This window comes from Lupinus angustifolius, chromosome LG01 (assembly GCF_001865875.1).
Source record: "Lupinus angustifolius cultivar Tanjil chromosome LG01, LupAngTanjil_v1.0, whole genome shotgun sequence".
Taxonomy (NCBI): Eukaryota; Viridiplantae; Streptophyta; class Magnoliopsida; order Fabales; family Fabaceae; genus Lupinus; species Lupinus angustifolius.
The window spans coordinates 5,732,791-5,757,043 of record NC_032009.1 but is presented as its reverse complement, the minus strand read 5'-3'; the positions used below and the strand labels follow the sequence as shown (position 1 = coordinate 5,757,043).

Genomic DNA, 24,253 nt, shown 5'->3' with positions numbered 1-24,253 from the left:
TTAAATCACAAAATGCATATTTTTAAACACTAAAACAGCCCCATGAACAACAAAATTTCATGGTTTCAAAACAACGATTTTCTAAATTCACGATAACCTATTTTTCGAGTTCTTGACTATAACAAGAGTTAGGAAAATTATTAGAATTTTCCACTGTTGAAAATGTTCGTAACATGCGTATAAATATCATACTAAAATCTCGTAAACATTTAACGGTTAGATTCTAAGAGATGAAGAACGTAAAAGAATGAAGGCTTACCTTGGAGTTTTTGAGAATCAAAGTGAAGAAGAAGAGTGAAAAATGCCAAGGGTTTCTCTAAGTTAGAGGAGACTCTTTTAAAGACTATGAATCTGATTTGGGGAGGGGAAAACCAAAGGTTTTCAAAGAGTAAATTGTGTAATAGGTAGATGAAGGGTTTAAGGAGTTTCGTGTAAGATATGAGTATTTTTGTTTGCTTGCTAAGAAAGTTTCACTCGTGAAAATGAAGTGACCTCTTCGGTGAAACATTCGCGATTAAACCATGACCGAGTATTGTCGACTAATACTCGGCTGGATATTAAAAATCTTCCTATTTTGGTTTAAGGTTAGAACTTCGAAACACAAAATTCAGAGTGAAAAATATTTAGAAATGCGTCATGGACAAACTTGATGTCTATCTTGAATCAAAATAATATTTCGAAGCCAACAGCGCAATCGGAATTCGATTCCGAGCTACGGAACTAAAAAATACGTTATTGGGCCGAATTTGGGCCGAGTAGTAGCTCAAAAACTTTTCGTCACATAAAATTACGAAAATTTACCATAAAATAGGAATTCACAAAAACTAACTAACACTTAACTATGATTTAGCCTAAATCATTACCTATTAATTTCCAAAATTAATTATTGTTAAAATACATAATTAATACAACATACATAAAAAATTCATGATGTTACATAACTCATCCTTACATATATTGCATGACTCATGCTTCTCATAATTTTATAGCATGTTCATTATCATATCACTTCACAACTTGTTATTACCCATTGAACCTATTTCTTAGGATCTCTAGTCAAGTCAGGTTACCATCATGAGTAATCTTTGTTCTAAGGTCAATAGTCTCATACTCTTAGAAGTATTATGGACTTTCTTTCCACCTAGTCCTTTCGTCAAAAGATCTGCTAAGTTATTCTCAGTGCGTACATGATCTACTCTAACATCTCCTCTAGAGTGTAACTCTTTAACGATGTTGTGCTTACAACATATGTGTTGGTTCTTACTATTATAAAAATGGTTCTCAACTTTGCAATAGTCATAGTACTATCACAATAGATCAACACATCTGGTATCGGTTTTTCCCATAGAGAAATATCTGCAAGTAAGCTTCTCTGCTAACTTGCTTTTTCACTAGTTATTGATAATGCTATCATCTTAGTCTTCATAGTGGATTGAACTAAAATACTATGTTTCTTTGACTTCCATGAAACAGTCCCACCAATTATGCTAAATGTATAGTCACTGGTTGCTTTAGAAACATATGAAAGAGTGTTCCAATCAACATCGCTAAATTCTTATAGGACAACTGAAAACCTTCACTAATGTATCTCATTACCCTTTCTATTTCCAATCTTTTATTTTTATCATTATCTCTAATCAAAGATATCTGACTAATTGAAATGTCCTCACCATTCCTTAATTTAAAAAATAATTTATTTTCATTGAAGTCAGCATCGTTAGACTCAATAATCACTTTTGCGTTAAGATCATAAAACATGTACGTCTTGTTGTTTACAACATACCCAATAAATACACATTCATATGCTCTACTTACGAGTTTAATTCTCTAGGTGCATACCTTCATAAATGATTTCATTAGCAATTCTCTGTATCTGTTGGATTGAGACTCTAGTGACTTATCATGAGTTATCTCATACTTGAGATAACGGCCAACAACATACTTTTTAGTCTTAGCTTCCTCAATATCATATTTCTTTTCAAGTGCATACCAAATTGATTTGGTAAACTTATATGAGTTATAATCATCTTAGAGATCACTTGACAACTAATTCAGAATGAAATTCTTACAAAGACAATCAATTTTATTCTAGAGAGTTATATCAATAGCTAGTATATTCATTTCCTTTTTTTCAGCTTTTTCTGGCAGTACGCAAACATCGGATTTTAGAATGTGTGCAATTTTCTCATAGTAAGGAAAATTTTCATCTTATGTTGCCACTTATGTGAACCTCCATTAGGTGGTTTGCGTTTTTTACCGTTCGTTCTTGCCTGAAACTCAATTAACTTACAGAATATAAATTGTTTATGAATTTGTATATTTGTGTCACAGTCTTATGCTAAATATGGGATAAAAAGTATACGAATGTGTATCATTTAATGTAAGGCACAATTTGTATATATTTTTATATATTTTTTATGTTTGAATAAAAGAAAATGGATCAGAATGAAGGGGAATGTGCCACAAGCAATGTTACATGATAAGACAATGAGGTTCGTCACAATGAATGATTTTATTGATTAGAACAAGGTTAAGGTGTCATACCAGTGGTGATAAGCCTATGAACGCCACAAGAACTAGTCTTGATAAGTTCTAAGTTAGGAGCAAAGAACTAAATAGGAATTAATCTAAACAAACTTCAACTTGTTATTTCATGGAAAAAGACTTCTTACATATTGTTTTATGGATGCCTACATGGCTTCACAAAAATTTTACAAAATAAACACACTTTAATAGCCTAATTAAGACCGTAAAAGCCAACTAATGGCTTATTGTAATCAGCCACCAACTCCACACGAAATTCTCTTACAAAATGTTATTATTATGAATTCAAAAACTACCTATAGGAGGAAACAAATAAAATTTTCTTAACTACAATCATAACTCCCTTGAATTTGAACTTGAATGGTTTGATGATGAGTCACACAATTAAAGATGTCCAAGTTCAATGTATTTTCACAAAAATAAAACAATATTACACTCTTAACTTCATCTTATTCATCTAAGGAAATTGTTTAACACAATCATAACTCATTTGGCATATAAGGTAACTTTTCATGTGCCCAATAATGTTGATTGTGCATGTCATAAGTGTTGTGGTTCGAATTTAAATGTTTTCCTCTAATAAGGCAACAATTGGACATGCCTATACCAATAAGGAAACTCCTATACGACCTTTATGTGTTATTTTTTAATGTTATCACGCTTCCTTCCAAGAAAGGCAACAAATCATTTCTTTTCATCTTTGATCCACATGTCTCCTTTCAAAAAGGAAGTAATCCTCTTTTTTAAATCATATGTCAATCCTCCAATAAGGGAAATAGATCATTCTCTCTTAAGTTATCATGTCAATCCACCAAAAGAGGAAATAAATCATTCTACATGCTCAATCCAAGAATGAAAGAATTTCCCCCACACGCCTACTCCAAAAGAGGCAAAAGTTCTTTAAGAATTACAATAGTTTATGGTCTAACACAAAATAATAAAAAATATCCTAAATTACTTGTAAGACAAAATACCTCCACTTTATTAAATGTAACTTAAAATTTTGTCATGCTTTCCCAAGAACCATGGATCCTATTTGGATCACATCAACCACCGTTTGAAGTTAGTTCCATCAAACCGAAATAGTTTGTTAAGGTCAAAGTTGTTCGGTCTAGTAATTATCTACGAATGTCATTGCAGTTTGAAATGACTTAAAATTGTTGTTAGCTAGCTTGCAACAATTATACATGGTACAAAATAGTACTTATTAACTAAGTCACGACCAGATCGATTTCTTTAAGATATTTCGTGGCACTATCCAAAATGTGCAAGTAAATTATCAACCACGTCGTCCTCATGATGAAACAACTCATATTTCTGTTATCAAATCCTTACTATATTGTAAGAACCAATCTTGAATACATCCACCACAATATGTCTACCAATGTCATTTCTCGAAATACCCAGAATATGATTGTCAGTGTCAATTCTCGAAATACCCACAATATGACTATCTATGTCAATTCTTTTCCTACAATCTGACTATCAGTGTCAATTCTCGAAATTCCCATAATTTGGTTGCCTATGCCAATTCTTAGTGTCATGGAAAGAAATGAGAGAAGTTTGGCGGAAATGCGTCAACAGAAAGTATGAGGGAGAAAGAAAAAAGTTGAGTAAAAACATACTCAACTCTGGTCAATAAAATATGAAAGGGATGCTTCTATTTATAACATGAGATTTTTCCAAGTTCCTTCGGCACCCAATGTGGGACTTGAGAGTATATTTTCAAAATTCTTACCATGTGGGACTTGTGAGTTTTTTTTAAAACTAATTATAATGTTAGAATATGTTTTTATTTTTCACTTTAAAATGTAATTAACAATGAGAAAATTAGACAATAATATATAATTATATAATTTTACTAAAAATATTGAAGTATTTTCACATTTTGTTTCGAGAAAGACCTCAAATTTGAGAATTATAAAAACAGATACATGAAGGGTTTTAGAGTGTTTGAGAAACCTCTAAAACATTTTCTTCTCATTCATCCAACTCCCAAACAATAAAAAAAATTCTAAAATCATTCTTTCCATTCTTTTCCCTCCAAAATTACACTTTCAAACAAAATCTTAAGGTTTTTGACCTATCAAAAATATAGAGACTAAAACAGAAAATCAATAAACTTTCATAGATTAAAGACTTATTTAAGTTATGATTTAATGTTTGAGACTATGAATGCACAAATCATAAAAGCATATCAGTTAAATAAGTGTAAAAAATAATATGTATTTACTAGTTTTATAATATTTTAATTGTATTTTTAATAATGATTAGTGTGTCATTGAATGTTTTTTCATGTCTGCCATAATTATTCTTCGTGGAGTGATGAAAAGAGAAAATAGAAGTAAGAAATGTATGAAATAGTAGTGATATACTGATGAAAAAGAATGAAGAACATGTAAAGTTTCTTATAGTTATTAATTGATATATTGCAAAATGATGAAATTGAAATATGAAAATTATGTCATAATGGTTACTAAATGAAATTGAATGAAATTATGCAGGTTCATTTACCTAAATGTCCCTTAGACATATTTTGCATTTAGATATATTTTGCATTTATATAATAATAAGAATAAAATTGAAATATAGAAATTACATATATTTAATTACCTAAATATTCTTAGACATGTTTTAAATTTATATTGTAGTATAGATTAATATTTTTGTAGCTCTATGTTTTCAGATTCTCGTACAATTAATGAAGTTCTTATTATTAAGATACAACAACCCCATACGGCCATTAGGCCATACCATTAGTAGTAGAACGTTACTGTTTGATGCATACGTTAATAAAATGTGCATTATTAATTGAAATATTTTTTAACGATAAATTTACTACATACAAAACTAACTATGAATCCCAAATATGATCTTGTAAGCTTTTACTTTTAGTATCATCATTTAGAAAGTTTTTCTAATAAAATTTTCTAATTAATAGAAATTTCAATTGTAGAATGGACTGTTAGAGCATAAGTACACAGAAAATTTCAAGGTCACTTTCAATTGTTCATAATGAATTTATTAAGTTACCAACATTTAAAAATTGATATAATATGATATTCAAGGTTACATTCCAATTATACAATATAGTTTATTTTATATGTATTGATGATATATTTTTTAATATCTATATATTGTTAGAATACAAATTTATACATTGTCTCATTTTAACCACCACTAATATAGATATTAATAAATATATATAAATATATAAATTTTAAATTCTTAAATAAAATAGAAATATATATCATATTATTAGTGGTAGTTAAAATGAGAGAAGAGAGAGGTGAGCAAGATATTATTAGTGGTGGTTAAAATGAAATATATATCATATATATCTTCTTTCTTCCCAATTGGTTTGGGACCTGAAGATTAACTCATCCTTATAAGACCAAGTTTAACTCAATATAAGAGGTAATTTAAGACACCATTTGTGGTCCTCAAGGGATTGAAAACCACGTTACATGTCCTCATTATATATCTTCCAAAGTATAAGGTGTAACGTAGACGGAACCTTATTCCTAAACAAGACAAAGAGAAAGGGTTTCAAGATGTAGAGAGAAAACAAAAGCAAATGAAGATAGACACGATCTCTAATGTTACATAATTTTGAGACTTACAACGTAAATAACTCAGCCATGTGATAACGAAGATGAACTTGAGATCTGTGAATAGACTAATTGAGTAATGCTGAACACGTGTACGGCTACATTTCATTTTCCAAACAAAAATAATATAGTCGGTCACATACGCCAAAGAAAAAAATCTTTCTTATAATGGATTCAACTAAAGACTAATGCATGTGCAGAACATAATTTAATATTTCAAAATCCATAATCCTCTATCTCTTTTTTTAAGGAATTATAAATTGAATTTTTTAGTGCATGGGGTTCAAGCCAAACCAATGAAATCCAACTAAATGAAGTAGTTTCGGTTTGGTTTTACGATTTAATTTAGTTTTAAATGTCACATTTTTTAAATGCCACATAGAATCATATAACTTCGTTAATTAGTAAGCCGGAGATGTTAAATTAATTGTTGCAAACAAGTAAAAAGAGTTATTATATTTACATGAATTTGACCAATATTAAACTATTCTATAAAAGTTATGGTCTTAAGCTAATGAGTTTTTTCACAAGCAATTTTGATTCTAGAATTAAACAAGTATAATAAAAAATAAGATTAATTGCTATAAAAAATGTTGGATTGGATTTCACCCCTCAAACATTCAATGTCATTTAACTCAAAAAAATTATGCATATTTAATTATCTCATCATCATTTCTATATAATGTTATTGGTGTCTTAATGAGAAGATACACACCTCATTCACCTAATCATTAATTTCTTTAATTAATTGCTAACAAAGTGACCTGTAGTAAACTTTGAGGATATCTTTGATTTAACTTTACTCTTATAAATTAGATCTATTATAAGATATATTGTAGCTCAGACTCAAATATTTTGTTTCCAACAATACATTCAATATCTAAAATCATGTTTTAGGTTATCAACCTAAAACAATCATTAAAAACAAGAATAAATGATAGAAATTATTGTATAAACATGAATATATTGAATGAATCAAAATAGATACATGAAAGTGAATAGTTACATTTAATCCCGAAAAGAGAAGAGTTAGTTACACATTTATATGATAATCAATAAAATGAAAATCTTCCATGGAAGAGCACTAAGGTGAGCTCTATAAGATTGCAAGTCAAGTCTCTCTCTCTAATGGGTTGCAAAAACCTAAAATTACAAGTTCCAGCCTAATACATCGAAAACGAAGAAATGTGGGATATTAGAGTTCCAAAATTACATCTTTTGCATGTTTAATGCTACAAAATTTGTGCATTTTCGCTGAATGAAAACGCATAGCCAAAAATCCTAACATTGCCTCATTGATTCAACAAGATTTGTTTTGCATATATGATTGATCCAATCATTCATATCGAAGTTACATGTATTAGGAATCACACATCCAAAAATAATTTCAATCCAACTATTAACATATGTGGGTGTTGCAACGTTTATTGGAATGCTCTAGTTAGAATCTTTAATTTTACTTCCAAAATATACTTAAAAATAGAATGTTAATTATGAGACGTTGATAATTGCATTTATAAATAAATTAGATTCAAATTGAATTAATTATGCATAAAGTTAACCAATTATAGTAAAAAAAAATGCTAGTAAATTGTCCCAAAAAATATGTAAAATTTATACTTATCAAGCCTATAATTATTATTACTTATCCTAGACTTATTGTCAAATAATAAACTTATAGGATATTTATTGTTTCCAAGAGTTTCAACTTACTGTTTTGTTTTTATACTTATGCAATTGATACTTATTTTTGTAAAATGTCTCAGTGTATTTACACTATAATTTTTTAATCTTAGATGAAAGTAAATAAGTCAATGTATCGTAGCTAACCAAATCATATAAGTCCGATTCCATTCTATCTAATTTTTATACCATGAACAAACAAAATATTCACCTAAACTTACATTTTTCAACGACATATTTCTATTTCGGTAATTTTCAATATAATTCTCTAAACCATGTTCCTAACATTTTCAGTATGGTTTATCATCAGATTCACCAAGTAATCTCTCTTTCCATAAGTGGGGCCAAACCTGTGATAATCATAAATAAATTAGAGACCCCACCTTCACGATGCAACACATATGTAGAATTGATATTTGCTACGATCTAAGACAAAAGAGTGAAAAAAAAGAGGAGAAAGAAAATGTCTTCAGTTCAAGTTTCATCAACCACTTTCTCTCTCTACAAGAACATTCAGATTCAGAGTAGGATCAAGAAGCCATCACCAAATCTTCTTCGTCTACCTTCTCTTTCTCGCTCTTCTTCTTCTTCTTCTTCTTCTTCTTCTTCTTCTTCTTCTTCCTCTTCCTACACTTTCAATCCAATCAATGAAAGGATGATGAAGTCGAGAATTGGCACCAGAGGAAGTGGGTTTAGTGCTGTTTGCTATGCTGCTCCTTTCAATAATCATAATTTGCAGTTGATTTCTACTATTTCTTCTGTGTAAGTTCTTTCTCTTTATTTCACTTCTTTTTTATATCCATTTAATTATGTGTCTATATAAGTTTGATGATAGCCACTTATTACTGCATATCACTTTTTACATTAATTTTACAAGATATTATTTATGGTAAGAATTATATAACTATGAGCCTGATCTTAATGAAGTGATGTATATTTTGAATGTTGTAGGGTTTTAATATTGGCAAGGGGGACACCTGTGCAGAAATCATTTATTGTTCCATTGTTTGCTTTGCAAGCACCTCAATCTGTCATTTCCTGGATCAAGTATGCCATCATTCATTATTCACTTTTTTGCCGCTCCTTAAGGGTTCATTTACGAGTTAAGTTTTGGAGGGGAAAGTGACGGTTTGAGAACCATGAAGTACACTTGTGAGATGACTTGGAAACCTTCCATTTCATTTCTCTCCCTTCCAAAACTAACCTCGCAAACGGATCATAAATGTCAATGCATTTTAACTAAACAAGAATGGACATTCACTTATTTGCTCAATATACACTTAACAATCAAGCTCAATCTAGAGTAGCTTTTTCCCTGGATAGAGAAAAGATTACACTCTCCTATAGTATATGGTGAATTAGTTATGAATATGTTTTCCTCTTTTTGTTCAACAATCACATGATTCATTCTTTGGTTTGAGTATTATTCTGTTTTTCATCACTCTTCTTTTTACCCTATTTTCATCAAAATATTTTATATGCAGAGGTAGATATGGTCTTTGGTCAGCATTCTTAGCACTTTTGGTTCGTCTCTTCTTCTACATTCCTGGTATGTTCTCAGATCTTTCATGCCCATCAAATAATTCATCAAGGAATAGCAATGGATACCCTATAATCTATTTAGATCTCAGCATCACCATATCTAGACTTCGGACAAATCAAGAAAACATTGGGGTGAAACCTGTCTCAAAACCCATTGCTTTGACTCACTTCTACGTATATTGTCTTGGACTATATCATCTCTTACTATACTGCTTTTGTGGGATAATAAAAAATTTACTTCAGCAAGGAGAATCAGTTAAATATCATTATGTTGCCTTTATATTTATGTCTACAAACATATAAGTAAATGATGACAGTGCTTAATTATTTGAAGCAATAACTAATGTAGGTTGTACAACACAGGTAGAAAAAAATATTTTCACATTGACTGAGTATATTTACATGAGAATGAGCAAAGTATATGGAGTACGGTGGGGCCAGGGCTTTCAGTTTCCCCTTCCTCTATCCGCCCCTATCTAGATCCATACATTGTTTTAGGAACCTTAAGTCAGTATCTATATCTCCTTAGTATAAACTGTGAAATACAAGAAAGGAAATATTGATTGTAGAGTGTAATATAAACAATTGTTGTGTATTTTGTTATTCACACTTATGCGTTATGAACATTAATTGAAAGAGAGAAAAATTATCTGCTGGATGTTCTTTATTTTCAGGTGAACTTGAGTTACCGTTTTTAGCATTCCTCTTGGTGATTGTAGCTCCTTATGAGGCTACAAATTTAAGGTAAAAATGTCCATCTTTTGGATGCCGTCAAGCCATTGCATCTTTTATCTCTCTTTTTTAGTATTAAATGCTTCAACATCTTTGTCATCATCAGGGGCACAAAAGAAGGTGCTATTGTTTCGTCATTGATTGCGGTGTATTTGGCTTACCAGCATTTCTCAAGAACAAGCTTGCAGAAATCAGTTGACCAAGGTTCCATTGTTGCCACCTTAGCTGTTGTTTTTCTCACTGTTGCATCTTTGTTGTTTCTCATCTGAGTTGGCTTTGAAATAATAGACTAATAGTATGATGTAAATAAGAGTAAGATGTGTCTGAATGGTGATATTAATGGCAAGAAAAAGGTGATGTATTATATTAGACACTTGATATTGTACTTTTAGTTCTTTATTAATTCAAATAATGAAGTTTGTATTCATGTGATGGTACAAATTGATATTCAGAACTTGATATTCTGTATATATTGTTGTATCTGTATCTGATTTTCGATCTTGGGTTGATGTCAGAATGGGCTTCAATTCTCGCATAAGTTCTCTATGATGCTATCGTTGAGATTGCGAGTATAAATAATGTTGCGTAATTATGTTTTATTCAGAAATGGTCCACCAACTGCCCTTAAATTTGCCATTTCATGGTTAATGGCATTACCATGATTCTAGCCCAAAACAATAGTGGAAATGCGGAATTACTTTTCCTTCTAGTTGAATATAGAGGGGTTTGCATATTCCATTATACCTTGGGAGTTATTTTGATTTTATTCTGAACACTTACTCAACTTTAACTGATGTATGTATAATAAAGTGTGAAATCTCACATTCGAAGGGATGAGTGAAAAAGTTTATAGGTGGAAAAAAAAATCAGTGGATTGTTGCCTTGAAGTTTTGGTTCAAGACATGGTATCTTACTTATGACTTTTCACTCTTCCTATATCTGGTACACCTACATTTGAGGGGGAGATTGTTGCATATATAATGTGAAGTCACACATCGAATATGAGGGGATGAGTGAAAGACTTCATAAGTGGAAAAGACGAACAGTTGTCTTAAGGTTTTGGTTGACTTGGTGTCTCACTCATGGTTATTCTGTTCGCTAGAAGTAAAAACAATACAATAAAATGACATGCTTTGATATTAGATACAGGGATTCTCAATGGTAGAGAATCTAATACAGCAGAGAAACTTCCTACAAGAACGTGAGTCTTTTTTTGGTTCCAGCACTTTTGTGGGATTTACATTCAACTTATTACAGCCATACATGAATAAAAGATATTAGTAGTTTTAATGGTAAATCTTGCAAAAACTGCTGGAATACTGGGTGAATTCCTGCATATAATTGCTAAGTGAAGTGAAGCCAAGCAACATGGGAATAACATCAGCAAGGAACAAGAAGCAGATGTCGCGGCATCGAGACTTTCAGATGATTGATCTGCCACCGGTCATAGGAGCTGGTGGACATGGTGAGCTGACAAATGGTGTTGTGGGCTCAAGCTACATTTTTCATTACATATTACAATACATGTAATTACTTCTTTATGTTTTATTCATCATAGGGTTAATAAGAGATATAGTTGCTGCAAATTCTCACACTGGTGCTTATGCTGATGCATAGATTAGTGGCAGCTCACACTACCTGCAATAGTGTTAGATGTAATTTTGTAGTTTGAATTAGAGAAAGCTCAAAATAATAGACATGATAAAGTAGGAATTTGTTCACAGCCTAACCCCATTCAAAAACAACGCAATAAATAAAAGCTACAATCCTTGGGATCACAAATAACGAAATTGATGTGAATTAATTTGGTGATCACTAAAATCATTCACCATCAAGTGCTTGGGTAGAAGATAGTAGGGGTGTTTGTTCTGAGTTTCGATTGATTTTAGGAAGAAATAATGAACATATGATACAATCACATAAATAACACGCCGTTTGGTTCATTTTTGGTCCAAAAATTAATGTTGTTTGGTTCGGCTTTTGATAAAAAATAATAGTACACTTTTAAAATATTAAGTTTACATAAAAACATGTGTCTATTTCAAAAGATAAAAAATAATAAGAAAGTGTTAACTAATAACACTTTTAGCAATTAGCAAATATGAAGAAAAAAAACATACACTTTAGATTATCAATTGCAAGATTAATTAGATTTAGAACTAAAATCATCTTTATTTTATGTCTATATATAATAAGTATGGGTTCAGATTCCTGAAATTGGAATAAAAAATCAAATCAATTAATTTTATAAAAATTAGTCCAATATCATTCAAACAAATTCAATTTCCCCCAGTTTTTTAGAGTGATTATCAGTTTCTTTATTCGATAGGTTTGAATTTGAACGACCTTAAAAATATCAATAAACATGAAAGTACTTGAATAGTGTTTAAGATAATCTAAATAAAATGTTAAGAATATTTATGCCTACATAAAAAAGAAAAGGGAACATAGATATTTGTTGTGTTTTTATCTCAACAAATCATAATGAAATCTTAAATAGAAAGCTGAGGTAACTAATCTTCATCCAACATAAATTCGAATTTATGAAAGTCCATAAAATGGTTTGAATTCAAATATATGAGATGCTCCTTTTCCAAGGAAAATTGAACCAGAAAAACGATATCAAAATTGTAAAATTAAGGCTTCAAATTGACTAAACCTAATTCCATTTGTTTTGTTTTGAAGGAAAGATATCCACAATACTTTTTGTCCTCTTTATATATTCATGACAAGTATTGAATTCTCTTTCTTTTTCTATAGACCCAGAAAGGAGAAGAAATGTTCGAATTGAAACAAGTGTATATTATAGAATTTACTAGGCCATCAAGTACCATACTCATCTTAAAATTAATTGATTGAGCTAGAAATATTTGATAATATTACTAGTGATTGGTGAGTAAAATAATGTTGAAAGAAACGTAACTATATTGTATTTGTTTATTTTGATCTATCGACTATATTAGAATGATTTACAAAGAAACATAGCAAATATCAATCAAATAAATTTCTTTATTATAAAAAAATTAGAATAAACATAAAAAACAATCCCACTAAAAAAAATAAAATAAAATTGAAAAGGGGTGAGAGGGAGAGATAAAAGGAGAAGCGGAAAGTGGGGAAGGTGGGTTTTTGGGTTTCCGTTTTGGTGCAATCAAATCGAAACAGAGAAAGAGAAACAGCGAGAGTTTCAGAACGCGACCATAAGCATCGTTCATCGTTCATAACCGCGCGTGTGAGTTTAAACACTAACGATGAGTGGCAAAGGCGGCAGCATCGGCGGCGGTGGCAGCCACATTAACGGAGGAGGAGGAAGTGGCGGCGGCGGCAGTGGTGCGATACCAGCGTCATCACGGAAAATGGTACAAAGCTTGAAGGAAATAGTAAAAGACATGAATGACCTCGAGATCTATGCGACTCTCAAAGACTGTAACATGGACCCTGACGAAGCCGTTAATCGTCTCTTATCTCAAGGTTCGTTGTGACGGTTACTTCCTTCAATTTTCTTATGCTTGTTACATTACATAATAATAATTGTTATTGATTTTGATTATAAATTCGTATTTTATTTGTAGATCCTTTTCATGAGGTGAAGAAGACGAAACGTGATAAGAAAAAAGATGCGACTAATGATTATTATTCAAGGGCTCGTCCTTCTAATAATAATAATTACACTCGTGCCCCTGCTTCTGCTAGGGCTCCTCCTCGAAAAGTGGCTCCTAAGATTGAACACCACAGCGGAACAACGCCGCCTCCTGTTTATACTCTCAACAACACCCAACCACCATCCTACAGGTTTACTACCATCACACCGCCGATAATTACTTGAGAGTACGTTTGCAAGTCCAGTTTTGGAATGGAAAGAGAAGACTTTAGAGCCATCTCACAATTGTATTTAAAATGGCTCACAAGTCTCCTTTTTCCCTTCATTCCTCTCCGAAATTCAACTCGCAAACACACTCCAAGAGTCTGTTTGTCAGTTTGATTTTGGATGGGAATGAATGAGAATGGAAGGTTTGAGAACCAAGTGTATTTCATGGCTCCCAAATCTTTCTCTTTCCTCCATGCCCTCCAAAAACCAACTAATAAATGGACCCTAAGTGTTTGTGAAATAAGTTTTTTTTTTTTAATTTTAAAGAATGCGAAAATATATGTTTCTTAAGCTTTATAGGAAGGTTATATACTATTCCATGTGTAGTTTTAAATGTATTCTTATGGTTATCAATATGTGTTTGTCAATTAGGTCAACTGATTCTGTTGGTGTGTTTGATGGAGTACCTTCATCAACACAACATGCTCCAGTGCAATCTTCTCCGTGGGTGGGCAACCCTGGTCAGCGATCGATGGCTGACATTGTCAAGATGGGCAAGCCACAGGTCGCTGTGAATCGTCCCTCAAATCAGCAAGGTCGTGCTTCCAAGGTTTCAGACACAAACCATGACGAATGGCCTTCTATTGAGCACCAGTCTGCTGTTAATGAATGGCCATCATCTACTGTCCATGAACCGGATGTTAATGAATGGCCATCATCTGTTGAGCATCAACCAGCTGTTAATGAGTGGCCTTCATCTATCGAGCATCAACCAGCTCTTTCCGCATCCTCTGTTGTTGATGTCATTCCTAATTCTGAGTACTATGCAAACTCATCTAACTTTGGTGAAGGGAGTTGGCAGCAGGAGACTTATGATAATGAATATGTAGCTGAAGAGGTTCCTGTTGAGAATCCTGACAGTGTACAATCTGCTTCTGCATCCGCTAAAAGCAAAGTGGAAGATAATCAAGAACCTAACTTTTATCAGGACAATGATTCCTACCAACCTCATCGGCATCCTTTTGATAACAATGAAGGTAACTATGATGCTTATCATTTTTATCCGATTAAAAGTATATGTTCTCTATAGCATGTTTAGCTGTCACATAATTAAAGCGCTTGTAGCATCAATCATCTGCTTGGTATCCCTCTGTTTTGTGTTGTTTCACGTCTGTTGTCTGTATTTTAGGGGACTCGTTTAGAAATTAAAACAGCATTTTTTCACTCACCCTAATCATAATTACTTAAATAAGAAAGTGTTAGATGCACTTTTATTGTCATAATTTATATTTTTGACTTCTTAACATGTGTCCTGAGGGATGTTAGTGAAGCCTGAATTACTGTATTGTTGGTTCATTTTGTTTTTGTTTCTCACTCTTAATATGTGTGAATGGTTAAAAATGCATTCTTGTATTACTAATATTCATACTTGTGTATTAGACATGATGTCTTGTATAGCCTCTCTAATGGTTTAGAAAGCGTTGTTCTGTTATTATTATTTGAATTTCATGACTGCATGTGGTCTCTAACTCTTAAATTCTTAACATCCTTCCTTTCAGCTGAAGATGCTGCTGCTTCATCAGTCGCTGCAAACTTTGAGCAGCTAAAGTTACACGCAGAGAATCAAGGGACAGAATCTGAGGAGGAAAGTCCTTCTGTAGTAATTCCAGATCACTTACAACTCCATACTCCAGAATGCCTGAATCTGAGTTTTGGAAGTTTTGGATGTGCAAACAATGCTGCCCTTTCTGAATCTGAGACACATGCATCTAGGCCCTTGAAAAATAACTTGGAGGATACATCTGAAGCACAAGATGTTTCAATAATTGGGTCCTCAGATGCTAGGTATGTGCTTAGATAGTACTAAGTATACTTGCTGCAGTGTTCTTGTTATTCCTAATTTAATTCAAGACATTTTTCTTGCAGAAATGCTGACTATTATGGGGATGAGCATCTTACTACTTCTTCAGATGGAAATTTAGTTCAAAGAACTGGTGTGGGTGCTGGGACCTACGAGCGTTCTTCTGTCTCACAATCAGAGTCTTTAAAATCTGAACCCACTGAACCTGTCCAAGAAAATCAATATTCGTTTCCTTCATCTTCCCAGGTTTATACTTATGAAAATGCCCAACAATCAGATGGTGCTTTTCCTCATTCACAGGCAAGCTCCCAGTTGCAGGGCCTGTCCCCCTTTTCTAGTGTGATGGTAAGTTGTTAGATTTTTTAGTAACAATACACAATATGCAAAATACTCATGGATGGTTCTTAGTTTGTGTCTTCAATGAAATAGGGTTGGTTCTAAAATGATGTAATTTGAAATATTTTAATGTTGGAAGTGGAGGATGGTTGGTGCTGTGCGGTTTTCCCTTCCTTTGAGAGTGCGTCAAGCTTATTCTCTAAAAACCTTCATTCCAGAGAAGTGGTGTAACTATACAAATAACTTCAAATTTTGATGGCCCATTTTATATTTATCTTCAATAGTGGAAATGGGAATTTGGACATATGCCTCTTTGGTGTTTCATTCTTATTGCTGTGGTGATACATGAGCTTCCTATAATGGTAATTTTAGTGGAGTGTAAAATTTCAGTGCTCAGTTGCTTAAATCTTCAAGTTTCAAACCCTACCTTATTATAATGTATATTACCCCATAAAACCATATATTGATGCTGATTGTTTGTTGCTTTAAAGTAGTAATAACTAATAACTGGTATTGCTGTGGTTTCTAACATTATCGTCTAATACTAATATATCTATCAACTCTTCTATCTACATCTAACTTCTAGTGCTATTTTTGCAGCAGGCATACACAAATTCTTTGCCCAGTGCTCTGTTGGGTTCGACGGTTCAAATGGCAAGGGAGGATATACCATACTCACCCTTCCCTGTGCAACAACAGGTGCCTGCTAAATATAGCAACAGTGTGTCCTCGATTGGTGGTGCAACTATAACCATGTCAGAGGTGCACTTCTGCTCTAGCCTATTTAAGTTTTTTTTCATAAATGTTTTTCAGAGAGATCAAATGATATAAGTAAAACCTGGTATCATATGGCTTCGAGAGTATTTGATTATTCTTAACCAGAAAATGTGCAATGGAATTAAGAATTCATGCTTACATTATATTTAAAGAGCTGTAATTGTAAGAACAACAACCAAGCCTTTATCCCACTAGGTGAGGTTGGCTAAAGGGCTGTAATTGTATCCCAAATAATTCTCGTCAACAAATAATAAGCATTAATGGTAATCACATCGTTAAGGAATCACAAATTTCTCCCCAGCTATTATGTTATAGTGCAACATTGGTGTTTCGTGTGTATTACATATCAACTGTTTCACTTGACTACCTTGTGACATCAATTAGAGTTCTGACTTGCACCCATTGGTCAACTTAAATCTGAAGATGCTATACTGGTTTAGTCACTTGTTTTTCTGAACAATTGTTCAAAAAGAAAAGACACTTTGCTTTTCTGGCTTAAGCTCTATGAGTGATGAGTGATGTATGCCTTTATACGAGCTTATCTATTGTCAGTTAATGTGTTTTCTGTATATGACCTTACAGAGTTTGTAATAAACAGTTAGCAATTTAAAAGGATGTACCATATGAGATAAAGCATTTGGATTTTTGTAATTATGTGTCAGAATCTGTCTTCTTGTCCCATGGCCACTCTGTGTTTGATTTAATCAATGTATTTCTGCAATGCGATCTTGTCTCTATGCCATATTATTTGCGGGTAACTTACTAGTCATAAGGATTATGTAGTTCCATGCATACAATGCCCCTACAAAATAGTGACTGGTTGAGTAGCTATTATGCCAGTACTACACTATGCATCTCCTTTAATTTCAGATTACTAGTCAGTTTGGACTTTGGTCCCTTAAAAGTGTTCCTGACTCTGTCTCTCACTATATATATGGCGACCAAATGCACAAGACTCCCACTTAATGGGGTTTGGGGAGGACAGATGTGCACAGCCTTACCCCCGCAAGCGGGGAGACTATTTCCAAGATTTGAACCCGTGACCTCATGTTAATTAAGCGGCAATCTTACGTTGTGCCAAGCTCAGCCTCTCTCATATATGTGTGTATATATATACATGCTTTAACTAAGTCTACAGAACTACATGTTATACTTGTATCTTGGATTTATTGTTCTGGGGAGAGGGAGAACTTAAGAATTCAGTCTACTTATAATTTTCTTTGTCGATGTGCAGGCTCTAAGAGCAAATAGCATTTCTACACTGCAACCTAATCCACAAGCTCAGCCTGGTGCCAATGTTGCCACTGGACCTGCACTTCATCAACACCTTGCTGTGCATCCCTACTCCCAACCTACCCTTCCTCTGGGACATTATGCTAATATGATTGGCTATCCATTCTTGCCTCAGAGCTATACCTATATGCCATCAGCGTATCAGCAGGCTTTTGCTCAAAATAGTACATACCACCAAACTCTGGCAGCATTGCTTCCACAGTATAAAAACAGCATTTCTGTCAGCAGCTTGCCTCAGTCTGCTGCTATTCCACCTGGATATGGTTTTGGAAGTTCAACCAACGTTCCTGGAGGAAATTTTCCACTGAATCCACCTGCTGCCCCTACCAGTACAACCATTGGATATGAGGATGCTCTAAACTCCCAGTATAAGGACAACAATCATATAATGTCACTCCAGCAGGTAGAAAGATCATTTTAAAATGCTTTACCTTTAAATGTATTTCATATTCCCTGTTAAACTTTCTTCTCTTGGGGATTTATGCACAAGGACTGATATTGGGAGGGTGTGGCATTGGTCCCTCCTCAATATATACTGAAATTATATATTATGTAATGTTTTTTATATATATTTGCTTCTCTAAATATGTTTTCAGAATCAGTCTGTTACAAGGTTGTGTTTTCTGTCTATGTTAATTACATTTCATATGGAATGAACTGATTGTGTTCCCTTCTGCCAGAATGAGAATTCTCCCATGTTGGTCCATGGGGCGGGCTCTCGAACAATGTCCGCAGCTCCTCCCAATGCTTATTACAGCATCCAAGGACAGAATCTACAAGCCGGTGGATTTCGGCAAAGCCAGCAGCAGCAGCAGCAGCCATCCCAGCATTTTGGACCCCTTGGCTACCCTAATTTCTACCAATCTCAGGCTGGCATTTCTCTGGAACATCAGCAGCAGCAGCAGCAGAATCCTAGGGAAGCATCCCTGGCTGGTCCTCAAGGCCAACAATCTAAGCAGACTCAACAATTATGGCACAACAGCTACTAATCTTAATCTTGGCGTGAGTTGAAAAAGTTATCTATAGGGGGCGTTTTCACAGTCTAAAACTTTATCTACCATTATTTGGTCTGAAGAGACCATTTATGGCTGCTGCCCTATGTGATGAGGTTGTATTCTGCATAATTATGCTCCTGATGTTTTAACATAGGTACGGTACTAAGTGTGCTAATTTGGTGTACTATGAACAACTACTTTTGTTCTCCATTTTTACTTTATTCTCATCTGGTTATAGTGATGAGTTTTCTTGGATGCTACCTCTTCAAATCTGACTCAGACTTTGCTCTTTTTTATGCATTTGTCAGAAATTGTTCTTCAACCAACCATTTCATCATTCACATTTTTAAAGGCTCAAAATACCTCTCCTTCCTCCTATGTTTTCAACACTTGAACTTTTATTCTTATACTTTATCACTTTCTTTTAGTTACATAAAATATCAAATAATGATGTGATTGGAGAACAAGAACAATTAGTATAACAACTAAAAGAATTTATTCGCCAAAAAATAAGAATTTGTTCCTTTTCAAAAAAATATTAGTGTGGCTTAGTGGGAGGGGTGGAAAATGTTCTTCCAGTGAATAACCAAAGCACATTCTTTGCGTCAAGCAGTGGAAGACATCCAAAATCAATTCCTTCAATGATGAATGTTTATCATGCATCATCAGATTCTATTCACTCATTTGGAATGATTAGTGGAATCTCTAATCTCTCTCTGTAAGGAGCAGAAGAGGAGAAAATCTAATGGCAACCCAACGTTCAAAACTTCCCAGGGTTGGAACAACATGAGATATGTTGAAACGTCATGGGGTGTTGTGAAGAGAATAGAAACTAAGTGGCTTTATTATGTTTGGTCAAAACTGTTTTTGTTAGGTTGTCTTGTCACCATGAAATAATGTTATTCTGTCGATCGTATTATGCTTTATGAGGATTTGATATTGTTTCAAACCAATGATGCAGAACCACATTGAGTAGCTTTCATTCATGATTTTTAACATTACTCCTTTTTCTTTATAATGCAATTGTGTTGGGGTAACTGTATGAATTGATGCTTGTGGGCATTATTGCAAGACAAGATGGCAAGTTGAAAGGAGTTGAATCAATTGAAAAATAATTAAATATGATTTTCCGTCCCTACTTCTGTCATTTTTAATTTAGTCCATGTTTTTAAGGATTCTTCCTTATTATTAATTTGGATGGAGAATGTTAACATGAAAGACTTAATACTAAATACTTATAAAAACACAAGGACTAAAACCAGTGTCTCTACATTTATGGGTTGCGTTGATTTTAATCTCATGTCTTTATTTTTATATTTAGTCCTTTCGCATTAGCATTTTCCACCCAAGTAAATATGAGGACGAAAATCAACACCCACATAAAATGGAGGAACATGGTCAAAATCAAAACGAGCTCTAAATGTGTAATGAAATCATATTTAAGCCTTTGAAAAATATAATGAGTATAAGTGAGATAAGAACACGCCATTTCACCTTTTTTCTTCTTTTTTTCAACCAAGGTGTGCTACAACTAAAGCAATCAAAAAGGGCAAGGTCGACCAACTCAATTGATGAAATAGTATCATTTTCCAAAATGATATGTTTTTTTAACGCCGTACAAATGAATAAGATATTAAGGAATTGTCTATATGTAAAACCATAATTGAACTTGCTTGATTGATAGATAAGTTTAAGCTCTTAAAATCCCAACCGACTAGAACAGTGTTTCAAATGGAGCCTGATCTTATCAAGCTCAAATCAGCACAACGAGCTCGCTCAAATGAGTTAAAAATTGGTTGCCGGGTTTATGCAAATGATCACCTGCCCGGCTCGGTTCAAACCCGAGAGGTAGCCCGGATTGGCCATCTCTACCCACCCCTAGCCAAGAGACTATCTCTTTAGAGGTAGACAGCATAAAGTTCTCCAACAAAGTTTTTTAACAAATAGGCATTGAAATCCTAATATCATGCTTAAGGAAACCCAATAACTCCAGTAAAAATGAGCATATCATAAAGCTTAACCATAAACAGCCAGTATCCAAATAAACAAAGATATGGCCATTAGTGTCCTTTGAACTGAGAAGTGGGAACACAAATTCCAAAAATCACAAGCAAGTAAAATGATGGAAAAGTAACTGAAACTTATAAGCAATGTTCCACAAGAGTTGCTAAATCTTTAGTCCTTTAAACTTAAAGTATGGCACTGCACTTTCAAAGAATAACACTCAAAGAATAGAATGATATTCACCTAAAAAATATCAACAAAAATTGTTGCATGAAAGTTAGCTTTCCATGCCTATCATGTGCATAGAAAATAAATGATATTCAGCTAAATGATGAACCCCATTTTTTTTTCTGATCACACAAAACAGTTATAAGTTGAACTAGTAAACATAGGACAAATATGCCACTCCAACACAAAGGATGTTATATATAAATCACAAATCAAGAGAACAAGCATGGTTGTTGAATGTGTGAAAGACATTATACCACAATTTGGGAAAATTGAGACCATAAACTGGCCAAATAACCATCCCAGAAACTAGAAATTTTCATAAAGGTAACTAAGCCTTAAAAGGGGCTCACCCCAACACAAACACCGATATTCATAGCCATTTAGTTGGCTCGGCTTTTGAACACATCAAGACCCATCTCAGTAGGATCAGTTGCTTGCAACTCTATTTGAATCCCATCCAGCTCTCTCTTGAATCTGTCTTTTGAACTTGCATAAATCATCTTGCTCCTAACCCTTGAAGTATCAGGGGACCTTCAAATAAAAGTAACGAAGGACGTATATAAAAAAGTAATAACAAGGTTGGCTAACAACAGTAATTAACGGACCTAAAAGAAGCATTACCATGCAATGAAGAATATCCTGCTTTTGGGGACATTTCCTTCGGTCAGAAACTCAAAATCATAAACAGCATAACGACACTCATCAGCAGGAAGGCTAGCAGTGAAATCATCATAGTTTTGGGCTGGCTCACCAAGCGTCTCCACAATGACTTGCTTCTGCTTCTCCTCGATCTTAAAAACAATGAACCTGTATGCCCTCTTTGTCTTAAGCTCCAAAAACCTTAACTTGCAGTCATCATGGACTGCCATACCCGACGCTGCATTTGCCTGTAAAATTGCAGAGACATGATAGAAATACAAAATGGCTTGGCTGATACTGAACACAAGCAGATAAACAAGCCCACATGGTCATACTCAATCTTTTTCGCCATTTAAGTTGATACTCGATGAAAAAAAACAACAAGTGATTGTTAAAATTTTAAAGTAAGAAGGAAAAAAGACAAAACAAATTAAAACTTAAAAAGTGAAATTGATGTTCCTTCAAGTTGAGGGTCAAAATCTCATGGATGGGGATAATAAATATGTATGGCAAATAATGTAATGTAAATATGCAAATAGAACTAATAGATGCACAGCATTGTCGAAAATAATCAGGTAAAAACAAATTGTATGTTTTAGGGCCAAAATAAACAATATTACATGTTTAAATCATTAGTAACCAAAACCCCTTCACTAATGGAAGTGGTTAAATTTACTTTACTAGATTGTTGACCATTACAATATTCTCTCTTGAAGCTATGCTTTGTGCAATTTGACCTTCCCACTATAATTTGTCTATCCCTCATTGAACACCCTTTTGAAAGGGTCAACTTCTCAATAAAGGTTATGGGAAAACAGCTTATACATCTAGCCCAGCATAGATGATTTATGCATACTGTGAAAACTTCTACTCATTACAGATTGTGAGGTAAGGGAACAAGGGAAATAGAGGTATAAGCTTGTGACCTATCAATCACTGTCTCAGTCCCGGGCTAATCAGATAAATGAAAAGAAAACTTTTGAAAACAAAAGGTAACATTTTTATTTGTTAAAATCTGATTTGTCGGGAACGGTGTGACACCATTAGAGATAGGTGATCTCCGTCCGAATGTAACATACTGACACCTCAGCCTTAACATGTCACCCTATAGTATTTTATTCCCTTCCCCTACAATAAACTATGTGTGGCTAAAAATTTGTCCCCTTTATGAATCCAGAATCAGTAGATAAACATAGAGTTGTACATAGAATAAAAGGATTAGATGGTAAAGTAAAATAAAAAGTGATAATTAAAATATAAAAACAAAAAAGGGATGAAATTGGAGAATAAAGAGTGGTTGATGTAAATGAGATCTGGGGGAGAAATGAAAATGGAGAGGAAGATAATAATGAAAGAGAAAAGGAAGAGAAACTGACCATGTTAGTTAGTGTTGCGATATGGAAGGAGAAAGATGAAGAGGAGATATAGGAAGAGAGAAGAGAGGAAGATAAATTATATATGAGGACTACTACATACTAACTCATCCGATATAATGTGACATAAATCACTTGTAAATCAAACATCATAAACGAACAATAACACGTGTTATTTGTAAATCAATTATGTATTATATGACATATATCTCTTGTAAATTAAGTAAGGAAAGAATACATGTTTGTTTCACATGGAAAAAGCGAAAAGTGGTGAGATGTGTGTGCGTCATTCACTTACAAGCTTGCCAACTGTTGCGTTTTCTTAAAGCAGCCATATGGATGGATCATCAATGCATCATGCTCTCCACTTCCATTCCCCCACTCCTTTTACATTTTTATATATATCATTATATTATCTATTACTCATTTTTATTATTTTATTAATAATTATTAAATATGAAAAGTAAGTAATATTACACTACGATATAAAATTTATATAATATCATATTTCAATATTGTTATGATGTTGTTCTACTAATTCTAAAAAGTAAGGAAATATGTTATTTATTAACAAAAAAAAATGTTATTTTTTGTTTTTAATTTATTTATTAACAACTATTTTATAAGTGATGTATGCCAATGTTCTCATGCATTAAGAAAATTTAAAAGAATATATATTATTGTGATATTATTATTATTATTATTATTATTCCTCCATACTCTAATCTATCGCAATTTAATTTAAGTTTGATAGGAATTATATTTTTGGAGTTCAATTAAAACTCATGAGCAATTTGATTTTGCACTTTAGCAAATTATTAATA

General features: G+C 33.1%; 3 protein-coding genes across 7 annotated transcripts; 2 read left to right on the top strand and 1 right to left on the bottom strand.

Annotated features, from left to right (window-relative positions):
- LOC109348392 (cold-regulated 413 inner membrane protein 2, chloroplastic-like) lies at positions 8,233-10,611 on the top strand. Of its 2 annotated transcripts, XM_019588816.1 has the most exons (6): positions 8,245-8,415; positions 8,455-8,600; positions 8,790-8,885; positions 9,323-9,387; positions 10,055-10,124; positions 10,219-10,611. In XM_019588816.1, the coding sequence occupies exons 1-6, from the start codon at positions 8,302-8,304 to the stop codon at positions 10,379-10,381; spliced, it is 654 nt and encodes a 217-aa protein (XP_019444361.1). In that variant the 5' UTR covers positions 8,245-8,301; the 3' UTR covers positions 10,382-10,611. The 2 variants fall into 2 exon arrangements, with proteins under 2 accessions (XP_019444354.1, XP_019444361.1); XM_019588809.1 differs by having other exon boundaries at positions 8,233-8,600.
- Positions 13,173-19,504, top strand: LOC109348369. Of its 4 annotated transcripts, none has more exons than XM_019588799.1 (8): positions 13,173-13,583; positions 13,685-13,904; positions 14,353-14,957; positions 15,480-15,765; positions 15,847-16,126; positions 16,721-16,879; positions 18,129-18,590; positions 18,868-19,504. In XM_019588799.1, exons 1-8 carry the CDS (start codon positions 13,364-13,366, stop codon positions 19,174-19,176), a joined length of 2,541 nt encoding a protein of 846 aa, XP_019444344.1. In that variant the 5' UTR covers positions 13,173-13,363; the 3' UTR covers positions 19,177-19,504. The 4 variants fall into 4 exon arrangements, with proteins under 4 accessions (XP_019444344.1, XP_019444336.1, XP_019444327.1 ...); XM_019588791.1 differs by having other exon boundaries at positions 18,865-19,504; XM_019588782.1 differs by having other exon boundaries at positions 16,718-16,879.
- On the bottom strand, positions 21,508-23,533 carry LOC109348360 (actin-depolymerizing factor 2-like). Its single transcript, XM_019588762.1, has 3 exons — positions 23,433-23,533; positions 22,039-22,304; positions 21,508-21,948 (listed from the first exon to the last, which is right to left on the bottom strand). Exons 1-3 carry the CDS (start codon positions 23,433-23,435, stop codon positions 21,798-21,800), a joined length of 420 nt encoding a protein of 139 aa, XP_019444307.1. The 5' UTR covers positions 23,436-23,533; the 3' UTR covers positions 21,508-21,797.